At 44.7% G+C, this 23,591-nt stretch overlaps 1 protein-coding gene across 3 annotated transcripts in view; it reads left to right on the plus strand.

Moving 5' to 3' along the window:
• The window catches only part of UBOX5 (U-box domain containing 5), a 43,158-nt gene extending 19,806 nt beyond the window's left edge, over positions 1 to 23,352 (plus strand). The window contains exons 2-5 of one of the 3 annotated variants that reach the window (XM_012639293.1): positions 12,406 to 12,500; positions 13,794 to 14,994; positions 18,759 to 18,920; positions 22,669 to 23,352. In XM_012639293.1, the coding sequence (XP_012494747.1) occupies positions 12,447 to 12,500; positions 13,794 to 14,994; positions 18,759 to 18,920; positions 22,669 to 22,877 (1,626 nt within the window). In that variant the 5' untranslated portion in view covers positions 12,406 to 12,446 and the 3' untranslated portion in view covers positions 22,878 to 23,352. The remainder of the gene's footprint in view (positions 1 to 12,405; positions 12,501 to 13,793; positions 14,995 to 18,758; positions 18,921 to 22,668) is intronic. The other 2 variants (XM_012639296.1, XM_012639294.1) reach the window with 2 other exon arrangements.
• The last annotated feature ends 239 nt before the right edge of the window (positions 23,353 to 23,591 follow it).

Below are 23,591 nucleotides of genomic sequence, written 5' to 3' on the forward strand. Positions count from 1 at the left end.
AAAAAAAAAACAAAAAACCACCAAGAAAACCAACTGAAAATCTATTAAGATCAATAAGAGTTCAATAGGACAACTGAACATATAATAAAGATGCCAAAATGAAAAAACTTTGCCATATAGCAATAACCAGTTGGAAAAATTAATGGGAATAAGAAGATCCTATTCATAGCAACCTTAACAAGAAATATTAATATGTAGGACCCTTAACAAAAAAAGTCAAAATTTTGTTAAGACCAAAGAAAAAAAAGGGTAAAAATCTACTTAAGATTTCTATCTTAATATTATAATAATAAAAAGTTGCAAAGAAGTCAGTGCAGTGGCTTTGCAACTATAGTCCCAGCTACTCGGGAGGCTGAGGCAGGAGAATGGCTTGAGTCGGAGTTTGAGGCTGCAGTGAGCTATGGTCATGCCTGTGAAAAGCCACTGCACTCCAGCCTGGGTGAGTTTGCAACATAGTGAGACCCCTTCTCTAAGTTGCAAACAACCTAAATACCTACCAAAATGAGAATGATTTATTGTTTATGTATACCCCATTTTGTTCCAAAATGATTTTAAAGTGTCTTTCATAATACACTCTATGACATAGAAACAAGTAAAGAATTCAGGCAAGGAGAAATTTGAGGGATGGCCCACAGATTTTATTCTGAGTTTTCTAGCAGCCAAACTAAAGAAGGAATATGATCCATATTCATACCATAAAAAAATGAGTGGCTTGGGAGATGTTCTAGTACTGAGACCAAAGAAAATTTTCTCATGAGTCTCAGAGGATACCATATAGAGTAGAGAATGATCATTTTGACAACTAACAGAACAGCAACCAACTTTACAGAGTTGTTTTCTTATGAAGTTCCTTGCTAATAGGCTACACAGTGCCAGTGAACAGTTTGGTAGAGAATATTTGCAGTGAAGTGATGATGGTGGTGATGGTTGTGGCTGGGATGAACGCGAGGATGGTCCAGCGCACTGCTCTTGGGGTCAGCTCAATGGAGTGATATGTTTTAGAGACTATAAAATTGTGATTCTCAACTGATGTGTCCTGCCACCCTGGTGTCCTGTAAACCTTCACAGATTGGCCACTGAATTTTTACCAGTGTGTTAACATTTATTTTTGCAACAGCTGAGGATCCAAACTGCTAAGAAATCTGTTAGATGGTGGTATGGTATATGATCTGCAGCGGCCACCAGGGGTGCCACGCAGAGGTGCCCCTTAGGCTGGTACTAAAGAGAATTCAAGGGCCAGGCGCGGTAGCTCACGCCTATAATCCTAGCACTCTGGGAGGCCGAGACAGGCGGATCATTTGAGCTCAGGAATTCGAGATCAGCCTGAGCAAGAGCGAGACCCTGTCTCTACTAAAAAATAGAAAGAAATTAGCCAGACAACTGAAAATATATAGAAAAAATTAGCCGGGCATGGTGGCGTGTGCCTGTAGTCCCAGCTACTTGGGAGGCTGAGGCAGGAGGATCACCTGAGCCCAGGAGTTTGAGGTTGCTGTGAGCTAGGCTGACACCATGACACTCCAGCCTGGGCAACAGAGTGAGACTCTGTCTCCAAAAATAAATAAATAAATAAAGAGAATTCAACATGGTTGGACTGAAAGTCTCTGTAAATATTTCCTCAAATTACATTTTGGTAAGTGCTGTGGAGAGCAAATAGTCTCTGTCTGTTTAGATGTAGGTCCATATGCTTTCATAGTTGACTGGTGGAGTTGACAACCTCTGATGGAAGTTGAGAAGCCTCATGAGGTGAGATGCTTCAACAGAAGGCTGGCTTACCTCCACTCACAGGTGGGGAAAAGAAGTAGCTGTGAGCAGGACCAACATTTTCCTTAAAAAATAGGGCCAGGTGTGGTTGGTCACGCCTGTAATCCCAGCACTTTGGGAGGCTTCGGCAGGAGGATCACTTGAGGCTAGGAGTTCAAGACCAGCCTGGGCAACATAGGAAGACCCTGCCTCTACAGAAAATTAAATTTAAAAATTAAGTGGGTGTGGTGGTACGCGCCTGTAGTCCCAGGTACTCGGAAGGCAGAGGCAGGAGGATCACTTGAGCCCGGGAAGTCAAGGTTACAGTGAGCTATGATTGCACCACTGCACTCCAGCCTGGGTGACAGAGGGAGACTTTGTCTCTAAGAAAAAAAAAAATTAAAAGAACAACAAAAACCAATTTGAGGTCTGATCCAACACATCTTGGAAAGGGCAGTCAAGGTTTCCATGTTTCTGCATCGTAGAGCATGGCTACATTAATTTTAAGTCTGGAAGAACTGTTTTTTTAATGAATGATACCAAATCTTGACCTAAGTAACAGGAAAAAAAAAGTTGTAAAGTATCCATAGAACATCTAACTTTAAGCTATATAACTTCCTAGTGAAGTCCTCAAAGCATGTGGTGTCCATGTAGGCAGTACCCAGAGTGATTAAAGAAGGTTTGGAATCTGAGTCCCAGCTTAACCGCTATTTGAGCCTTAGTTTCTTCATTGCCGAATAAGGATATTAGTACCCACCTTAGGGTTATTGTGAAGATTAAATGAGATGGATTGAGATAGATAATATATGTTATTATACATTTAGTATAATTTCTGACACATAGCACTGAGTAAACATTAGCTATCATTTATTAGCATGTTCATTTATTCATTAGAGGCCACCATAATTGCGATTCATGAAAAAGGAATCTGATATAACCTAAATAAATGAACAGAAATGCTATGCTCATGAATTTCATAAAGGTATCATAATATGTCTCCCTAAATTGCTTTGTACCTTCAACATAATCCAATAAAATTCCCAACAGGCTTTTTCATGGAATTTGACAAGCAAATTCTAAAATGTGTATGGAAAAACAAAGGACCATGAATAGCTAATTCACCTTTTTTTTTTTTTAAGAGAAAGAGTCTCACTCTGTCGCCCAGGCCGGAGTGCAGTGGCCTGATCATATCTCATTGTAACCTTCAACTCCTGGACTCAAGCGATCCTCCCACTTCAGCCTTCTGAGTAGCTGGGGACTATAGGCATTCACCACTATGCTCAGCTAATTATTTTTTTAAAAATTTTTTTGTAGAGATGGAGTCTCACTATGTTGCCCGGGCTGGCTAATTCACTCCCAAGGAAGAAAAGCAAAGTAGGGGGATTTATCTTATCAGATACCAAGACTTACTATAAAGCTGTAGTGATGGGAGGGTGGAGGAGGGGACAGGCGAAAACTTACCTAACAGGTACAATGAACACTATCTGGGTGACAGGCACACTTACAACCATGATTTAAGCATTATAAAAGTGATCCATGTAACCAAAAATATTTGTACCCTGTAATACTTTGAAAAAAAAAGCTGTAGTGATGAAGGCATTGCAGCATTGGCATAGGGATAGATAAATACATCAATCAAAGAGATTGATTACTAGAACCAATCACTAGTGAGCCTAGTAACTGACTCACACATACCTGGAGACTTGAAAGATGGCAAAAATGGCATTATAGATCAATGGGGAACAGCATGAACTCTTAAGTAAATAATATTGGGACAATCAAATTGCCAAATGAGAAGAAAAGGATTCATGCCTCATACAGCACACAAAATTAATTCCAGGTAAATTAAAAATTTTTAAATGATAAAACAATTTTTTAAAACAAAGGCACAGCTTCTATTAAAACTCTTAAAAGTATGTATAAGGAGTATATTTCTCTGCTGTCAGGAAAGATGTCTTAAACAAGACACAGAACCACAAAATACAAGAAAGTTGGTAAACATAACTCTGCATTAAAATTAAGACTTCTGTTTGGCAAAAGACACTATGGTGCTCACTTTGGCTGCACATATACTGAAAATCGGAACTATACAGAGGAGATTAGCATGGCCCTTGTGCAAGGATGACATGCAAATTTGTGAAGCATTCCATATTTTTTTTTTTTGAAACAGAGTCTCGCTTTGTTGCCTGGGCTAGAGTGAGTGCCAGAGCATCAGCCTAGCTCACAGCAACAAACTCCTGGGCTCAAGCAATCCTTCTGCCTCAGCCTCCCGAGTAGCTGGGACTACAGGCATGTGCCACCATGCCCGGCTAATTTTTTCTCTCTCTATATATATATTTTTAGTTGTCCAGATCATTTCTTTCTATTTTTTAGTAGAGACGGGGTCTCGCTCTTGCTCAGGCTGGTCTCAAACTCCTGACCTTGAGTGATCCACCCGCCTCGGCCTCCCAGAGTGCTAGGATTACAGGCGTGAGCCACCGCGCCCGGCCAGTCGCATTCCATATTTTTAAGGAAATAAATGTTCAGGTGATGGATACCCTAAATACCCTGATTTGATCATTATGCATTGTATGTATATATCAAAATATTACATATACCCCATAAATATGTACAATTATTATGTATCAATTAAAATTTTTAAAAAGACATTATGAAGGAAATTAAAAGATAAACCACAAATTGGAGGTAGACATTTGTCATTCATGTAGCCAATAACATTTTTTTGTTTCTTGTTTTTTCCTTGTGGTGCCTGTGTCTCATTTGGCCCCTCAGGTGCTGAGGGCTGCTCTACCCTTCTGTTGTGGCCACCTGGAGCTCTGGGTGGGCAAAGCATGAGGGGACATGGAGCAAGTCCAACCCCTGTTTGGGCCCATGGGCTCACCAGGTACCCTCCCTGCTGAAGGCCAGAGACGCACACCACCCAACTCCCTGGGACAAAGAGCACCGATAACGCCTTAATATTCAGAAAATATGAAAATATAAAGCATTCCTGCAAGTTTATAAGACAAAGACCAAACAGGAAAATGGGCAAAGACAAAAATAGACATTTCATAAAAGAAGAACCATAGAAATGCCATAAATATGTGGAATATGGAGATGTTTAATCCCGGCAGGTAGAGAAATGCCAATTAAAATATCAGAAGATAACATCTTACACATGCTACCTAGGTAAATTAAAAAGTCCTTAAACAGTGTTGGTGGGAGTGTGAATTGGTACAACCACTTTGGTCAACAACTTTATATTGTAGGTATACCTTGTAACTGTATTTTTCAAATTAAGAGTCACAGCACATTCATAGAGCCTTGTCACTTTGGATCCAGGCCAATGTGCAAGCCAGTGTTCAGGAATGAAATAGAAGAGAAATACTGGAGTGCATTGCATGTAGCAAGGCTGCATGTCATTCCATGGAACCTATTTCAGTTGTAAGTGTGTCCACACACACAAACATGCATGCACACACGTGTGTCCTAAAATATATTTCTTACCCTTGGGTCTAGTCAAAAAATTTGAGAAATTCTTGCACCTTTGGACCAGGAGACATATATAAGACTTGTTTATAGCAACACTGTTTGTAATAGCAAAAAATAGGATTAACTCACATGCCCGTCAGCAGGAGTGAATTATAGTATACTGGTGTACTTCATTTTATTGCACTTCACAGATACTGCTTTTTTTGCACATCGAACGTGGCAACCCTCTGTTGAGCAAGTCTGTTTACACCATTTTTCCAACAACATGCTCTCTTCATGTTTCTGTGTCATATTTTGATAATTCTCACAATATTCCAAACTTTTTCATTATGTTATATCTGTTAGAGTGATCAGTGATCTTTGATGTTACTATTGTAATCGTTTTGGCGTGCCACAAGCCACATCCATATATATGACAGTGAACTTAATAAATGTGTGTGTTCTGACTGCTCCAATCACCAGCCCTTCCCCCCTTTCTTTCTTTCCTCAGACGTCTCTGTTCCTTGAGACACAACAATTAAGCCAATTAATAACCCTACAATGGCCTCTAAGTGTTCAAGTGAAAGGAAGAGTCACATTATCTCTCATTTTAAATCAAAAGCTGGAAATGGTTAATTTTAGTGAGGAAGGCATGTCAAAAGCCAACATAGGCTGAATACTAGGCTCTTGCAGCAATTAGCCAAGATGTGATGCAAAGGAAAAGTTCTTGAAGGAAATTGAAAATGCTACTCCAGTGAACACACAAATGATAAGAAAGCAAAACAGCCTTGTTGCTGATAAGGAGAAAGTTTGAATGGTCTGAATAGAAGATCAAACCAGCTGTAACATTCCCTTATACCAAAACTTACAGACCAAGGCCCTAACTCTCTTCAGTTTTATGAAGGCTAAGACAGGTGAGGAAGCTGCAGAAGAACAATTTGAAGCTAGCAGACGTTGGTTCATGAGGTTTAAGGAAAGAAGCCATCTCCATAACATAAAAGTGCAAAATGATGCAGCAAGTTATCCAGAAGATCTAGCTCAGGTCATTGATGAAGGTAGCTACTCTAAACAACAGATTTTCAATGTAGAGGAAACAACCTTATATTGGAAGATGTCCTAGGAATTTCATAGCTAGAGAAAAGTCAATGCCTGTCTTCAAAGCTTGAAAGGACAGGCTGACTCTCTTGTTAGGGACTAATGGAGCTGTTGACTTTAAGTTGAAGCCAATGCTTATTTACCATTCCAAAAATCCTAGGGTCCATAAGAATTATGCTAAATCTAAGCCGGACACAGTGGCACATACCTATAGTCCCAGCTACTCAGGAAGCTGAGATAGGAGGATCAATTGTGGCCAGGAATGTGAGGCTGCAGTGTGCTATGATTGTGCTTGTGAACAGCCACTGCACTCCAGCTGGGGCAACATAGCAAGACCCTGTCTCTAAACAAATAAATTTAAAAAAATTATGCGATTAATAACTCTGCTTATGCTCTATAAATGGAATAAGAAAGACTGGAAGACAGCATATCTGTTTGTAGCATTGTTTACTGAATATTTTCAGCCCATTGTTGAGACTCACTGCTCAGAAAAAAGATTCCTTTCAAAATATCACTAATTGACAATGAACCTGGTCATCCAGGAACTCTATCAGAGATGTACAAGGAGATTAATGTTGTTTTTATGCCTGCTGACACAATATCCATTCTACAGCCCATGGATCAAGGAATAATTTTGACTTTCAAGTTTTATTATTTAAGAAATACATTTTGGGCCGGGTGCGCCTGTAATCCTAGCACTCTGGGAGGCTGAGGCGGGTGGATCATTTGAGCTCAGGAGTTCAAGACCAGCCTGAGCAAGAGCGAGACCCCGTCTCTACTAAAAATAGAAAGAAATTAATCGGACAACTAAAACTATATAGAAAAAATTAGCCAGGCATAGTGGTGCGTGTCTGTAGTCCCAGCTACTCGGGAGGCTGAGGCAGAAGGATTGCTTGAGCCCAGGAGTTTGAGGTTGCTGTGAGCTATGCTGACACCACGGCACTCTAGCCTGGGCAAAAGAGTGAGACTCTGTCTCAAAAAAAAAAAAAAAAAAAAAAAATTTTGTAAAGCTGTAGCTGCCATAGCTAGTGATTCCTTTGATGGATCTGGGCAAAGTAATTTGAAAGCCTTCTGGAAAGGATTCATCATTCTAAATGGCCTTAAAAACATTCATGATTCATGGGAGTTCAAAATAGCAACATTAACAGGCATTTGGAAGAAGTTAATTCCAACCCTTATGGATGACTTTGAGGGGTTCAAGACTTCAGTGGAGGAAGTCACTGCAGATTGGTGGAAATGCCAAGAGAACCAGAATTAGAAGTGGAGCCTGAAGATGTGACTGAATTGCTGCAACCTCATGATCAACCTTGAACAGATAGTGAGTTGCTTCTGATGGATGAGCAAAGAAAGTGGTTTGTTGAGATAGAATCTACTCCTGGTGAAGATACTGTGAACATTGTTGAAGTGACAAGAGAGGATTTAGAATGTTACATAAACTTAGTTGATAAAACAGCAGCAGGGTTTGAGAGGATTGACTCCAATTTTGAAAGAAGTTCTGCTGTGGGTAAAATGCCATTAAATAGCAGTGCATGCTACAGAGAAATCTTTTATGAAAGGAACAGTCAGTCAATGTGGCAAACTTCACTGTTGTCTTATTTTAAGAAATTGCTGCAGCCACCCCAACTTTCAGCAACCACCACCCTGATCAGTCAGCAGCCATCAACATGGAGACAAGACCCTCCACCAGCAAAAAGGTTACTACTGAAGGCTCTGATGATTGTTAGCATTTTTTAGCAATAAAGTATTTTTAAATTAAGGTATGTACATTTTTTAGACATGATGCTGTTGCACACTTAATAGACTATAGTTTAAACATAACTTTTATTTACACTGGGAAGCAAAAATCTTGTGTGACTTGCTTTATTGTGATGGTCTGGAACTGAACCCGCAATATCTCTGAAGTATGCCTGTATAATATATAATATAGTTCATATATAATATATATAATAGTGATCTATAATATATTCCTATTTGTGAGTGGACTGTAGCTAGTCACATTCATGACAAAACCTAGCAACATCATGGTGAGTGGAAAAGGGCAAGTCACAGAAGAATACTTACAATATTTTAGTAAAGTTCAGAAACAAGCAAAATAAGAAATATATTGTTTAGGGTTTATACACATGTGATAAAACTATAAAGAAAAGCAAGGGGACAATAAGCAACCATTTAGGAGAATGGTTCCCTCTGGGGAGAGGGAGATGGGGGAGGAGGACAAGAAGGAACACACAAAAGAAGCTCCAATGGTGGTAAAATTTGGTTTCTTTGGATAATGAGTTTGCAGGTGTTTGCTTTATTATTGTGCATCATAATCAACAAATGCAAAACAATATACATTATTCTTTTGTATGTATTAAATATGTCACTAGAATAAAGAAATCTGGCATTTATTTATAACATATGCTATGAATATCCTTTTACATGCAGTATTGAACATTTGTCTAATTTTTTCCTTAAAATGTATTTTTAGAAGCTGATGCCATTTTAAAGGGCGTGCATGGTATCTATTTGTCCTTAGTTATGTTTTTGTATGGAGAAATTTTGAACTTTTGTGTAGCCAAATCATGGCTTTAGTGCCATGCTTAGGGAGGCCCCAAAGATTAAAAATATATTCATTTAAATTTTCTTCTAGTATTTTTTTTCATTTAAATCTATTTGATCTGGGAATTATTTTGGTATAATATATAAGGGTGTTTTGTTTCAAATGGCTAGCCAGTCTGTGAGATTTAAGTTACATAAAATCCCTGGTGGCCCCCTCTAAGCTGTTTTGTGTATGTGCCTCCTTGGGCAGAGTTGAGTTTTTGTTATTAAGTGGTCCTTGTCTGATGATTCACTGGAAGAGTAAGCCCTGTGTTTGCTGAGACACAGTGCAGATAAAATCTCTTAAATTATCATAGTGATTGGAGGAGTGAGTTAGAGTCTCTCTTTTCAGGTGTTTAAGGTGGAATTTTTAAAAGTCATGAGATAGCAAAAATTTGAAAGCCCTTTGGTCAGCCTTGCCCTTCTCATCCTTGCAATCTCCGAAGTCCAACCATAGGAGCAGGTGTCTGGTGATAGCTGAGCCAGGGGTTAAAGGCAAAGGGCAGCTATCCTGAAGGCAGTGGCATCTGGGCAGCTTCATCTTGTACTGCCATTTATTACTGCGTTGGGTACCCAGATAAGTTTTCAACACCTTTCCATTTGGCTTCATACTCACTGGAAAGTTCTTTGTTGTGGCTCCAGGAAGACCCCTGCCCAGTTTGCTTCTGGTCCTGGCATTTAGGTCCTCATAGAAATTAATTTTGTGATGTGTAGAATATATCAAAGTTAAAAGATAACAGTGTAAAATATTCAAGAAGAAAACGAAGATGGGCAGGAAGAATGTAAATGTTAGGACAATCAGTGCCTCCCACTAAGAAATCAAATCAATACTACTAGGAGTTAACATTGTTACCTCTGACAGAGTCTTTTCGTTTTATTTTTGTTTTTGTTTTCTCTGAAAGCCAGAAAAGGGGCTGAGATGTGGACTGTGGGGACGGGGATGACTGCAGCCTAGTTCTGTCTTTATCTTACCAATATTAACCACCTCTCAGCATTTGATACTGTAACAACGATGTTTCTGTCTCTTTGTTTTTTCATACTAAAGCCCCCTCCCATCAGGGCCAAGAGGGGAGGAGAAAACCAGTGGGAGCAGTGAAAAGAAAACCCTCTTGAACCCCAGAGCCAACCTCACCAGTTTGCCCAGGGCCAGCCCATTTCTGCTCAGGTGTATCAATTGTGTCATCATCTGTGTCAATATCATATTGTCTGCTTTCCTTTGGCATCGTAGGCTTGTTTTTCCAAGGAGAAATGTTTTATTTCCTTGGTCTGGACAAATATTTATCCTACCATTTCTACATTCAATTAAAGTCAGTTGGCTTAATTTTACATTTAAAACAAAATAAGCTAGTGCCCTAGTTGGGCAGGGGAATTGAGGGAAATGCTGCTCTGAATGAGTTCCAGTTTCCTGGCCAAGGGGAGGTCCATACAAGGGTCCCGAGAACATGTGCAGATGAAATTCATCAGACACTTCATTCATTTTTGATGTATTGTGGAGAAAAAGAAAGGTATCAGAAGCCTGGAGGCATTGTTAATACAGTCTTTCAAAAAAGGAATTCTATAAACTGCAGTCCGTGTTGATTCCAGGCCAGATTCTAGAATGCTCTGGCAAAGCGATGACTCATATGCATCAGAGAGGGAAACACTAGGAGTTTGAACATGGGCTCACAAAGATCAGGAGACTGGGCCAGGGGTTCTCCACCCCGTGAGATTCATCTCCTTCTTTTAATAATAAATATTTTGCCATGTTTCTTCTACCATCCTGAACTTAATGCCAAAAATAGTGTAACCTACTTATATCCATTATTTGTAAAAAAAGTATGTGTAGTATACATACACATGCATACACATACATATATACCAAACATGCCCTAATAGTAATATAAAGGAGAAATGTTTAAATGTAATAATAAAATTTATTCTAATGTGTAAATGTTTGGGTATGACCATACTAGAAGACATAAAGAAGTAATCAGAAGCTTTTACCAGCATGTAGGATCACCTAGAATGCAGACTGCTATAAATGTAAACTGACATAGGTGTGTCCCATTCCTCTTGGTGATTTGCTTTTCAGAAATGGTGAACACCTCTTGGTAAAGGTCTGTGCAAAACAAAGTACAATCTTCCTATGACTTACATGGAATTCCCATCCTAGAAAATTAACCATATATGGAACCATATTTAAAAATACTTTGTATTTATTTGTAAAACCGAGTTAGGGACTGACCAGGCTGAGATAATAGACATTTCCAAGCCCCATGACAAATCTTTACTGTGCAGCAAGTATCTACTCAAACGTAGTATGCCCAATATGCTTGGCCTCTGCAAGTGACACCCTCTGGTCATGACAAAAAAAAAAGAAACCAGAGGGTGACCCAGTCCTTGTTGAGCTAACAGAGTTTTTCATGGCCATGACTGTGAGAAGGAAAGCATGGAACCTTTAGCTGGACTCACCCAAGGAGTTCAGGTCCATTGGACAGGCCTGCCACTGGGAGGGATGTTTCGAGTGGCTACTTCTCTACAGAACATATCAAAAGTTAGTGGAGGCCGGGCACAGTGGCCCACACCTGTAATCCTAGCACTTTGGGAAGTCAAGGCGGGTAGATCACTTGAAGCCAGGAGTTCGAGACCAGCCTGAGCAACACAGCAAGACTCTGTCTCTACAAAAAATAGAAAAATTTGCTGGGTGTGGTGGCATGTGCCTGTAGTCCCAGCTACTTGTGAGGCTAAGAAAGGCAGACCACTTGAGCCTAGGAGTTTGAGGTTTCAGTTGAGCTATGAGCTATGATGATGCTACTGCACTCCAGCCTGGGTAACAAAGCAAGACCCTATTTTAAGAAAAAAAAAAAAAAAGAAGAAGCTGTTGAACATTGGCCATTAACGTGACTATTTAGGTTGGTACAAGTTCAGTGGTGTTTACAAGTAATTGATCACAACCAGTTGCAGATCCCTTTGTTCCTTCTCCAATCCCATTGCTTCATTTGCCTTTAAAAAATAAAATAAAATAAAATGACTATTTAGATTAGATGTCCTTTTAAGGTGCTTTCCAACCCTAGTTAATACTTTCTGTTTCTCAGTAATGTTTTTGACTCTTCTAATTGTTTTCATTTTAATAAGAAAACATAATTGCATTGACAAGTGTTAAATGACAGGCTTAGCACCCCTGTGATTATTTTCTGTGACCCTTTCTATTCTAAATCCTCTGTTCTTTCTCTGAGCTTAGCCACTTTTGACCCTTCCATTCTTTTGGGGAGCTGATGGACCTTGCCTCCACTGGGTCCCTGGAACAACTGTCACCTGGCAGTCTTTGCCAACCTATTGAGCCTGCAATAGAAATCTTTGCAGTTTTTCAGTGACTGATTTTTTCCCAACACCGTATGTAGGATATAAGGAAAGTGAGTACAGACTGTGAGAGTATGTGTGTATGTTTTAAAGTTTTTGTTATCCTGTTTGATTCTCTTGTCTTAGGAATCAACTTCTGAAAGTTAAAATTGAATTTTAACTTTTCTGACTAATACCAATTTTTTTTTTTTTTTATTTAAGGCTGTTTCTGATGCTTGGAAGCTATCTTTTCATCCACAAAGATGGTAATAAATCTTTGCCTCCCACAGTTCAGACCAAGAATTCACTGCAACAAGGTAAACAAGACAAATATATACACACATACTTAAAAATATACAATATGTATTTTTCATGTATTTAGTCATTTTCTGCCTTGTGCGTGTGGACTTGATGCAGGCTTACTGTACTTTTACCCTCATTATTTTAGATTTCACCAGATGGTATGTAGGTAAGCATGGGTCAGGCTCACCTCTGGAATCACACAGCACCATTACGAGGTGAGCTGTGAGTCATTTTGTGTAGGATCTTCATTGTGCTCTTCCCTCTTTGATGATCAATTTCAAGCTAGTCACAGTCATAGCAAAGATAGAAATTCTCTCCTCCTGGTTCTTCTTGCTAGAAATAATGGCTTGCATTTGTTATATGAGTGCCTTGTTATTTGGATTAAGCTTCCTCCCCTTTTGTGCAAAGGAGGGTATCTATCCACAGCACAGAGGAGGGAACAAGGAAACACCATGGGAAAAACTGAACCCCTTCCCTAATTTGGAGATTCCGCACCCAGCATTCTATTTCAAGTTCCCAGATTGTTAGGCTGACTCCTTTGGACAAAGATATCTTAACAATTTCCATTGGTTATAGCAATTTCCACTGATTAGTATGAGAAACATTAAGGGGGAAAGAAGTTACTTCCGTCCCCTAGCACTGCAGTCCCCAAGCCCTGGGCCATGGACCGGTAGTGGTTGGTGGCCTGTTAGGGACCAGGCTACAGAGCTCTGCCCCTCTCCTTCCCCCACCTCAAGGGAAAAATTGTCTTCCATGAAACTGGTCCCTGGTGCCAGAAAGTTGGGGACTGCTGCCACATTTAGTGTTCTAAATTTCCCATAGTTTTTTGTGCACACTTTTTTTTTTTTTGAAACAAGTTTCATCATTCATAAATTTGCAAGAAGCTTGTTTGTTATGCCTTCCTATGAAACTGTCATAATAGGTAGGGTCCAAAAACAAAATTGAGAACTTTAATGAACATTTTTATTTTCTCCTAAGTCTGCATGTTTTCTTCTGAAATAAAAAACCACTAGTATATACCCCTTTTCACAAAGATACTATTTCGAAGGGATTTTTGGTTTGATTGGGCAGGGTTTTGTTGCTCATATTTTTAATGTTGGGCAGTATTTGGGGACATAGTTACCCTCAGCCTTTGACTTGATCTTGGGTGTCTGCAAAAAAAAACTATGACAATTTAGTTTAATAGAGGAACTTTTAAATGAGGAACTTCAGACTTTCTTTAAAGAGTTTTCTTAAAAGTGACAAGTTCTTGAAAGCTGGTTGTCTTCATTTGGATCAATGTGTCTCACATTTGTTATTAAATCTAGATATCAGCTGATGGTTATGAAGTAGAAAATCTCATCTCTGAAGACCTCACAAAGAGAAGTCATGGTTTTAGGACAGAGTATTTCATTAAGCCACCAGTCTATGTGACAGTTTCCTTTCCCTTTAATGTGGAAATCTGTAGGATTAACCTAGACCTCACAGCTGGGGGAGGCCAGAACGTCACTGGCCTGGAAATGTACACATCTCCCTCACGCAGCAGAGCATCTTGGAGCACGCCCGAGTGCCGGACCCCAGGCCCAGCCGAGCCATCTGCCCCAGACAAGGAGTCGTTCACCTTGGTAGGCAAAGTCTTACTGAAAAACCAGAGCCAAGTGGTGTTCAGCCACAGGGGCTTCAAGGCCAGGCCGCCTTTTGGCCCAATGGAAGTCACACTTCCCTCCCCTGCTGTTGTGACTCAGGAGCTTTGGAATAAAGGGGCTCTTTCCCTAAGCCATGTGGCCCACCTCAAGATTTGTATCACGCACGTGACAGGCGGCGGTATTCCTTGCATCAAGCGGTTGGAAGTGTGGGGTCAACCGGCCAAGACCTGCTCTCAGGAGGTGATAGACAGCGTTCTGCTGGTTGCTTCAGAGGGCCTGCCCCGGGACTTGGCTCTGCAGGCCCCAGCCTTGCCCATGGAAAGTGACTGTGACCCCGGGGACCAGTCTGAGGGTCAGCAGGCCCCCACCAGCCTGCAGGAGCTGGCTGAGGTAATTCAGGATGTGCCTGAGGAGTTCCTGGATCCCATCACCCTGGAGATCATGCCTTGTCCCATGCTGCTGCCCTCAGGCAAGGTCATCGACCAGAGCACGCTGGAGAAGTGCAACCGCAGTGAAGCTGCGTGGGGCCGAGTGCCCAGCGACCCTTTCACGGGGGTCGCCTTTACTCCACACTCCCAGCCCCTGCCTCACCCCTCCCTGAAAGCTCGGATCGACCACTTCCTGCTCCAGCACACCGTCCCCGGCTGCCACTTGCTTGGGAGAGCACAGACTACACTGGCAGTGACTCCTTCTTCCATTGCTCTGCCCTCTCGGAAAAGGAAGATGGAACAGGCTGAACAAGCCCCGGACAGGAGCCTTGGTATAAATGCTTCCTGTTTTTCTGCCACAAGCCCTCTGGTCTTGCCCACTACCTCAGAGCACACTGCTAAGAAAATGAAAGCCACCAGTGAGCTTGGCCTGACACACATGGACTGCTCAACAGGTAATTCACCGTCCTATGTCCCTGGCCCATTGTCATCCCTACTCTTCCCGGCTGACACCGGAACTATTGCCCTTTGCTTTATGCTTTGCCAGCTTAGATTCCTCAGGCTGTGCTCAGGCTTCTTCCCTCTCATTCCTCATCGTGGGCCCCCCTAGCTTTGTCTCGGAGGCCTTGGAGGGGCTAGACGTGTTCACATCTATTCCAGGGCTTCAGTCTGCATGTTTGTTCCTCTCCAGTGATAGTCCCACTGGCAGTTTGGCCTTCCTTGGGCTCCCTTTATGTGCCCTGGCCGGGTCAACACTTCTTCCTGGGCTCGAAGCCTCTGGTCAGAGCTGCTGGGAGGAGAGACACCAGTCCCTCAAAGCAGACCAAGTCTTCCTTCTGGTACCTCACTTAAGGTTACTCATGCGTCAGTGGGCTTCTCCAGGTGTTGTTTCTAACCGTCACAGAGGTGCATTGATTTAAGTACATTGAAGTCCTCACCTCACCATGAGGTGCCAGGAGCTGACAGAAAAGTATTGAAGTACTAGGTTGTAGGCCCCCCTTTCAGGAGAGAGCTGCTGAAAAGAAAATCCACACTGAAGGAAGTACAGTTAGTAAAAGTGTAGACAAATGACAACATTCTTTAGTATGCCTCTTCCCTGCATTGCCAGTGATTTCTGGGACCAGTGATGCTGCCCTCTCCTGACAAGAGCAGCCCTGGTTTACCTGGTGACCTTTGCAGCTGAATGTGTTCAGTGTGAATGCTTCAATGTACATCTGATGTTGGCTCTTAGGCTGAGACAGATCTGTTTTATGGTGTTAAAGAAATGCTAGTTATGGCTGGGCACAGTGGCTCATGCCTGTAATCCTAGCACTTTGAGAGGCTGATGGGGGAGGATTGCTTGAGCCCAGGAATTCAAGACCAACCTGGTCAACATAGTGAAACTCTGTCTCTACCAAAAAAGAAAAAAAAAACATTAGAAAAATTAGCTGGGTATGGTGGCATGCCCAGGAATTTGAGTTTGTAGTGAGCTGTGATAACACCACTGCACTCTAGCCCAGCAGCAGTGGGAGCCTCTGTCTCAAAAAAAAAAAAAAAAAAAAAAAAAAGGAAGTATTAGTTATCTATTGCTATGTAACAAATTACCTCAAAACTTACTGGCTTAAAGCAACGAACATTGTCTCTTAACTTCTGTGGGTCAGGAATCCAGACCTGGCTTGGCTGGGTCCTCTGCTTCAGAGTCTCTCTAGGCTACTGTCGAAGTGTCACCTGGGGCTGTGGTCACCTCCAAGCTTGACTGGGGAAGAATTTACCTGCAGCCTCACTCACACGGTTGTTTAGGATTCAGTGATTGTTCAGGATTCAGTTCCTCACTGAATTATTGGGCTGAATTGTTGGACTAGGGCCTCACTTCCTTGTTGGCTTTTGGTTGGAGGCTGCCCTCAATTCCTTGCCCTGTGGGCCTCTCCATGGGGCAGTGCACTCTGGTAGCTGTGCATTCCAGAGAAAGTACGCAAACAAGATGGAAATGTGGTCTTGTATAACCTGACCTTGAAAGTGACTTCTCTCACTTGTGCTGTATTCTATTTGTTAGGAGCAAGTCCCTAAGTCCAGCCCACACTCAAGGGGAGGGATACCCAAGGGCTTGAATATCAGGAGGTGGGGTCCATTGGAGAAATTTTATAAACTCTCCTACACCATTAATTCCTTTTTTATTTGGTGTTTTCATCCAGGATTGGTGGTCAAATTTTTTTTTTTTAATTTTTTTTTAGAGATAAGGTCTTTCTGTGTGGCCCAGGCTGGACTCAAACTCCTGAGGTCAAGTGATCCTCCTGCCTCAGCCTCCCCAGTAGCTGGGACTACAGGCACACGCCACCACACCCAGCTGCATCCTTAGATCTTTTAATGTGATAAAGTACATTAACAGATTTTCCAATATTGAACCATGTTTTTTTTTTTTTTGGAGACAGAGTCTGGCTTTGTTGCCCGGACTAGAGGGCTGTGGCATCAACCTAGCTCACAGCAACCTCAAACTCCTGGGCTCAAGCAATCCTCCTGCCTCAGCCTCCCAAGTAGCTGGGACTACAGGCATGCGCCACCATGCCCGGCTAATTTTTTCTATATATTTTTAGTTGTCAGGCTAATTTCTTTCTATATTTTTTTTTTAGTAGAGATGGGGTCTCGCTCTTACTCAGGCTGGGCTCGAGCTCCTGACTTCAAGCGATCCTCCCGCCTTGGCCTCCCTGAGTGCTAGGATTACAGGCGTGAGCTGAACCATTCTTATACTCTATTTGGTTGATTCTTTTAATGTCCTGCTTGGTTCTGTTTGCTAGTGTTTTATTTAGGATTTTCACATTCATTATGAGATTGGACTGTAGCTGTGTATGTATTTGTATACTATCTTTGGTCAGATTTTGGTATCAATAATTTTTTTTTGCTCCATGAAAAGAATTTAGAAAATTTCGTTTTCTATACTCTGGAACAGTTTTTTAAAAAATATTTATTCATTTATATTTTTTGTAGAGACAGGTCTCATTATGTTGCCCAGGCTGGTTCTGAACTCGAGTGATCCTCCCACCCCAGCCTCCCGAAGTACTGGGATTATAAATGCAAGCCACTGGCCTAGCCTTGGAACAATTAAATAGTATTAGAATAATCTACTTGTATACATATTTGGTAGAATTCCCCAGTGATTATCAGTGCCTGGTGCTTTTGGAGGGTAGCTCTTTGACAATCTTTTCTTTTTCCTTGTGGAAATTAGTATGTTTAGATTTGATTATTCTTTTGATTTCCTGTTTTTCTCTAAAAGGCTATGCAAATAGTGTGCTTAATGGCTAGTTCTGTGTCTTTGGTTTTGAGAGTAAATTCTAGTCAACATGACCCCCAGAAACTTCTGGAAGCATCTGAGGTGTCATGGGGTGAGACAAGGAAGAAGGTCTTTAGACCTCAGTGTCTGTTTGTAGAGGTCTCAGTGGTGTTGGCCTTGACAGATTTGGTGACACAGGACCACTCTGACTAGTGCTCCTTCAAGGCCCTAAGCTGATGTCCTGTGTCCCACAAACTGTAGACAAAATGTTCTACTCTCCTCTTTGGGGGCACTCTTGCAAATTTTGCTACCAGGCAGGTCCCTGGGGCCTTTCTTGGGCAGCTGTCCCCCTACCTCTTTTGCCTTCTCCCTCATTCCTTAGCTTGGCTCTCTGTTGACCAACAGTCGCCTAGATCGTGGGGTGGTGAGTAGGAGGTCTCAGTCCACTTGGTCACAGCTGCTGTGCTTCCCTTCACAGGAGAGAGAAGACACCAACACCTAGAGAGTGCAGGCAAGCATCCCTTCAGGGTGGGGGGCCCCCAGGAAGGAGGGGTTGGGGAAAGAGAAGACTAAGGCTGCCTGGGATGGAAGAGGCGGGCAGGGAGCAGGAGTCCAGAACTGGCATTTGTTCACCCCAGACATTTCCTTGGCCAGCAAGGAGGACTTTAGAAAGAAACATGCAGTTCTGCAGTTGAGCCACAAGGTGGCCCACGCCTGCCCAGCCATTTGTGCAGGAGAAAAGCCAGAGCCCAGGAAACATGAGGCTTGTGGGATGGGTGGGAACAGGCAGGGTTCCCAGGGCTTTAACTCCCGGTGTTCTGTCACCACGATCCACTAATAGACATTAGGAAGGAGTTTCTTTACATTTATGTGTATCTGAAGTTGGAAGTGCCATTTTTGTAGTCCTCAAAGGACTTACGGCTTGTTCTTGCCAAACCTGTCTCTGGATGTTGTGGTGTGCACATCTCTTGACAGATCCAGTGTCGCATGAGCAGAAGTTGTCACAAAGCTTGGAAATTGCCTTGACATCCACCCTTGGCTCCATGCCCTCCTTTACGGCTCGGCTGACCAGGGGACAGCTCCAGCACCTTAGCACAAGAGGGAGCAGCACTTCCTGGAGGCCCGGCGCTGGCTCGGGTAACATGGGCCCCGTCTGTCCCTTGGAGCCTTTGAACGGGTGGTGTGTTCTCTGTGCAGGATGCTGGGCTGTGTCTTCGGGGCTCTGTGGACCTGCATGACCAGGCTTCTCCCCTGTTCCAACACCCAGTCTGGGGAGAGAACCTGTTCTCTTGCCCTTTCCACAGAGAGTTAAGGGGTTTATGGTGAACTAGAACTCTTCAAAAGTAAGGCTTTCTATAGTCAACCCTTAGTAATTCTGTGAACTAGGGCTTGGCTATCCTCTGCTGTTTTTTTTTTTTTTTTTTTTTTTAAGATCTAATGTTAGTAATTCTCTCCTGAGGACTTTGTTTCTCCTTTTTTCTTTGTTTTTCAAAGCTAGTCTCCCGTCTGACATTTGGGGCACTTTATGTAACTGTGAAGGGAGGTTTGGGGTTGAGTATGTCATCTTCCTCCTTTCCTATAACCATTTAATCAGTGTCTTAGGAAAGAACAGTAGTAGCTTACTGGGCCAATTTTTGCCTAAAGGGAACATGGGACCACTTTGTGTGATGGACTCTACCAGGATACAAAGTGAGAGGAACTAACTGCAATGCTGCGGCATTTTTGACAACCTGAGACTTGGGGGGGCTGATGCCAACACCTGCACTTGATTCCTCCTGCCTACACAAAGCCAGTGCTTTCTGTTGTCTGCATCCCAGGCCATCTTCCCCTTCTGCCTCTCCTTCCCCACTGCCCTGTCCCTCTCCTGTCCTCTTTCATTATCCTGACCATTCTCAAGAACCTATCTTGTCAAAGAATCCACTTCTTCTAACATGGAAGTCATCCTTGGTTTCCTTCGGCATCCTCATGACATTCTGTTCATTGTCAAGTCCTGTCCATACTCCTCAAAAATAGATCTCAGGTTAGTCCTCTCTGCCTCCTTCCTGCGGCTACTGCCCTGGCCCCAGCTCCTGCCCTCTCTCCCCCGGACTCCTATGGTAGCCCCTGCTGGTCCTTCTACCACCACCCTTGCCTTACTGTAGCTCCTCATTCTCACAGGAGTCAGAGGGATCTTTTTATAATGTCAACCGATCGTGGTGCCTCATTTCTTAAAATCCTTCCATAGCATCCCATTGAACTTAGAATAAAATCTAAATTCTGGCTGAGCATAGTGGCTCACACCTGTAATCCCAGCACTTTGGGAGGCCAGAGGGAAGGATCGCTTGAGGCCAGGAGTTCGACCCCAGCCTGGGCAACATAGCAAGACCACTTCTCTACAAATAATTTAAAGAATTAGCCAGGTGTGGCAGTGTGCACCTGTAGTCCCAGCTACCAGCTACTCGGGAAGCTGAGACAAGAGGATCGGTTGAGCCCGGGAGTTCGAGGCTGCAGTGAGCTGTGATTGCACCACTGCACTGCAGCCTGGGTGACAGAGGGGAGACCCTGTCTCTAAAAATACAAATAACTAAAATAAAATCTAAACTCCTGCTGCCTCTGAGGTCCCGCATGCTGTAGCCCCCGTCCGCCCTACCCTGTGATTTCCTCTGAAGCTGCGCTCTACATCTTCTCTCTTTCTTTCACGGACCAGCTCTTTGTCCTCGCTGTCCCTTTTCCTCTGCGTGGTTTGCCCCTTTTCATTCTTATGGCTCTTCCCACAGGAGGCCATGCTTGCCCACCCTGTCTGCAGTCAGGTCCCTTTTTCATTCTCTCTTAATCACCTCAATTTGCAATTTGATATTTGGGTTTCCAGGCTGCCTAGGGCACAATAGGCTTTTCCTTGATGACTTTCATTTTCTGTCACTGAAACTGCCCCTGGGGCGCTAGGCCTCTGGGATGGTGCTGGAGAGAATTGGGGCCCTTGCATGCTCCCTGGTGTGGTGCCAGGAGTGATTTTTAAGATTCTCATGGAAAATAAGATGTTAAGACTTTCAGGGTGCACTTGTGGGTCATGCAGATCTCTGAGACCTCTGGCACAAAGCCTGCATAGAAGGGGCACTCAGTAAATAGTAGTCCCTTTGCTTCTGATGCCTTCCCTCCTTCCTGTCCTCCTTCCCTCCTTCCCTTTCTTGTAGCGGTTCACCTGTGAGGAAAGGAATCTCTCAACTCATTGGGTAATTCCTGGCTTGTGTGCACACGAGAGACACCTGGGACTTTCAGGTTGCTTAATATTGGGCCCAAAGCAAACACCCAAGGCCAGGCCACTCTCATTCTGGGTTACAGCCCTCAGGGGCGTAGAGGCAGGGAGCACCGTCTAGGCCACACTGCAGTTCCTGTTCCTCTGTGAGGACTTGGAGTGCTCAGCACAGGGCGCCCCTGCCAAGCAGCTGGCTCCAGAGCTGAGTTGCATTTCTTTGGTACCTGGGCCCTTTGTGTAGATGCCACATCTTCATCACATATTTTTTGTTTGTTTACCTGTTTTGTTACTGGCAGGATCAACCAGGTATATTTATCACATTACTAAGCACAAGGCATGTGAGGCGCTGTGCTAGGCCCAGAGAATAAACACGTGAGAAGCACAGACACAGTCCTGACCCTCCAGGGGCTTCCAAAGCCTGGAGGCGGAAACAGGCACGGGATCTGATGGTGTGAGAAGGGCTGACCGACTCTGAAACACAGGAAAGGGGCAGTCGGGAGGGCTTCCCGGAGGGGGTGTGGTTGAGCCAGGTATCTGGATGAGGGCATTCTAGGCAGAGGGAGCAGCGCCCAGAGACAGGAGGCCGATGTCACAGAGCATGTGTAGAAAGGAAGTGATTGGGGGTTGCCTGTGAAGGGAGGGAGGCTGGCTGGGGCGTGCAGGGGGTCTTGACCATCCCAGAAGATGGGGAGCCCCTAAGAGGTATAAAGTAGAGGGCTGGGGAGTCAGGCTACATAGATGGGTCATTGGAGGAAATTTATCACAACTTGAGGGGACAAGTCTGGAGGAAAGTGACCGGAGAGGACGAGATGCACTGAGTGGCCTGGATTGTGGTGGTGGGGATGGACAGACAGGAGGGGCTTTAAGAAGCATTCCTGAAACAATGGTCTGAGGTGCCTTTTGGGGTCCCCTGAAGAGTGGTGGCCGGGAATGAAGAAGTGGACCACAAGAGGACAGGTGGGCCCAGCCCCTGCCGCTCTACAGAATGGTGGGGATTTGGTGAGAAAGGGCCATGGATATGGCCTGGGGGATGGGGGTGTAGGAGCTGCCACGTGGCCCTCACTCAGGGAGACCCTGCGGGAGTTGAGGAGGAGAGAGACCTGCCCGGGGCCAGGGCAGCATAGGAAGGGGATTGGGGGCCAGGAGCATGAGGGGTTCAGGCTGCAGGGCTGAAGGGAAGCAGGTGCCAGGCGCAGGAGGCAGGTGCACTGCAGACAGACCTCAGCCCTGCCCTCTGGGGACCTCCCCGCCCACCTGCCCCAGCCCAGGTCCAACAGACGATTTGCTGCTTTTTCCTTTTCTTGTCGCATCTCACCTTCTTGTGGTTTGTGTCCTCAGAGCTGTGCCTTGCTCTAGCCTTGGCAGCCGGTCTGAGGGGAAGGGAACCTGGCTGGGAGACCAGGAGGAGGGCCCAGTCCTGCCTGCTGCCCCGAGAAGCCAGCTCTTCTGGCGCACTCACGGGAGCACTGAGAGTCAGTCAAAGACCATAGAGAGAGGCCTCCTAAGTTCCTAGGCCTCCTGCCACGCTCCCTCCCACATGAGCCAGAGGCGGGCTAGGGAGGGGTGAAGCTGCAGGGGCGCATGAGGGATGGCCCTGCCTCTCCCACAGAGCCTGTCCCTAACCCTGGCCTGTTTTCCTCCCTGATTTACCAGAGCAGCCTGGGAGCGTCCCGGGCCCCGAGTGTGCCTCCTGCAAAAGAGCGTTTTCCCCCTACTTCAAAAAGGAGCCCGTGTACCAGCTTCCCTGTGGCCACCTCCTGTGCCGGCCCTGCCTGGGTGAGAAGCAGCGCGCCCTGCCCCTGACGTGCGCGGCCTGCCAGCAGCCGGTCGCCAGCCAGGACGTGCTGCGGGTCCACTTCTGAGTGAGCGGCCCCGACCGGACAAGACCCGTGGCTGGAAAGAGCAGAGGGGGAGCAGGAGCGAGGCCACAGCTCCCCTGGGGTCTGGCCAGGTCGCGGGCACAGAGCTGCCTTTTCTTTCCCAGGGGGCTTCCCTTGGTCACCTCACAGTGGAGCACAGGCCCAGAGTGGGGATGGGGAGGGGCGCTCCACTGCTGCTCGGGTGGCACTAGGATAACAAAGCCATAGGGTGGGGTGGGAGGTGTGGGGGAGATGTCCCCGCCCTGCTGTGCCTCCCTGCCGCGCCCCTGCCAGAGCCCAGGACCTGCTGGAGCCAGCCCCGCTGTGGGCAGGGGAGCCTGCTGAGGGACCCCACGATGTCTGCACACACCCCTGCAGCAGGGGGTGTGTGTGGAGCTCAGTAGACGGTGCCCGCGCCTCAGGCCGTCCAGACTGCGGAGCAGGGCTCCGTGCAGTGCATGACTCAGCCCACACTGGCGGCCGCTCCGAGCCTTAATAAAGTGATGGTTGACGTCTGCTGCGGGCTTCCTTCTCGTTGAGCGCCTGTCTGTGTCCTCATGCTTCTGTCCCCATCCTACACCCGCACACGTAGAACTGTCACAGGGCAGCCGGGAGCAGTCACTGCGTCACTGCAGCCTGCCAGGCTGTAATTCGTGTGTCAGATGCCTGAAAGGACAAAAACTCGCGTTTTCAGATCCATCCACTGCTTGAGGCCGA

Source organism: Propithecus coquereli, unplaced genomic scaffold (genome assembly GCF_000956105.1).
Source record: "Propithecus coquereli isolate 6110/MARCELLA unplaced genomic scaffold, Pcoq_1.0 Scaffold139, whole genome shotgun sequence".
Classification (NCBI taxonomy): domain Eukaryota; kingdom Metazoa; phylum Chordata; class Mammalia; order Primates; family Indriidae; genus Propithecus; species Propithecus coquereli.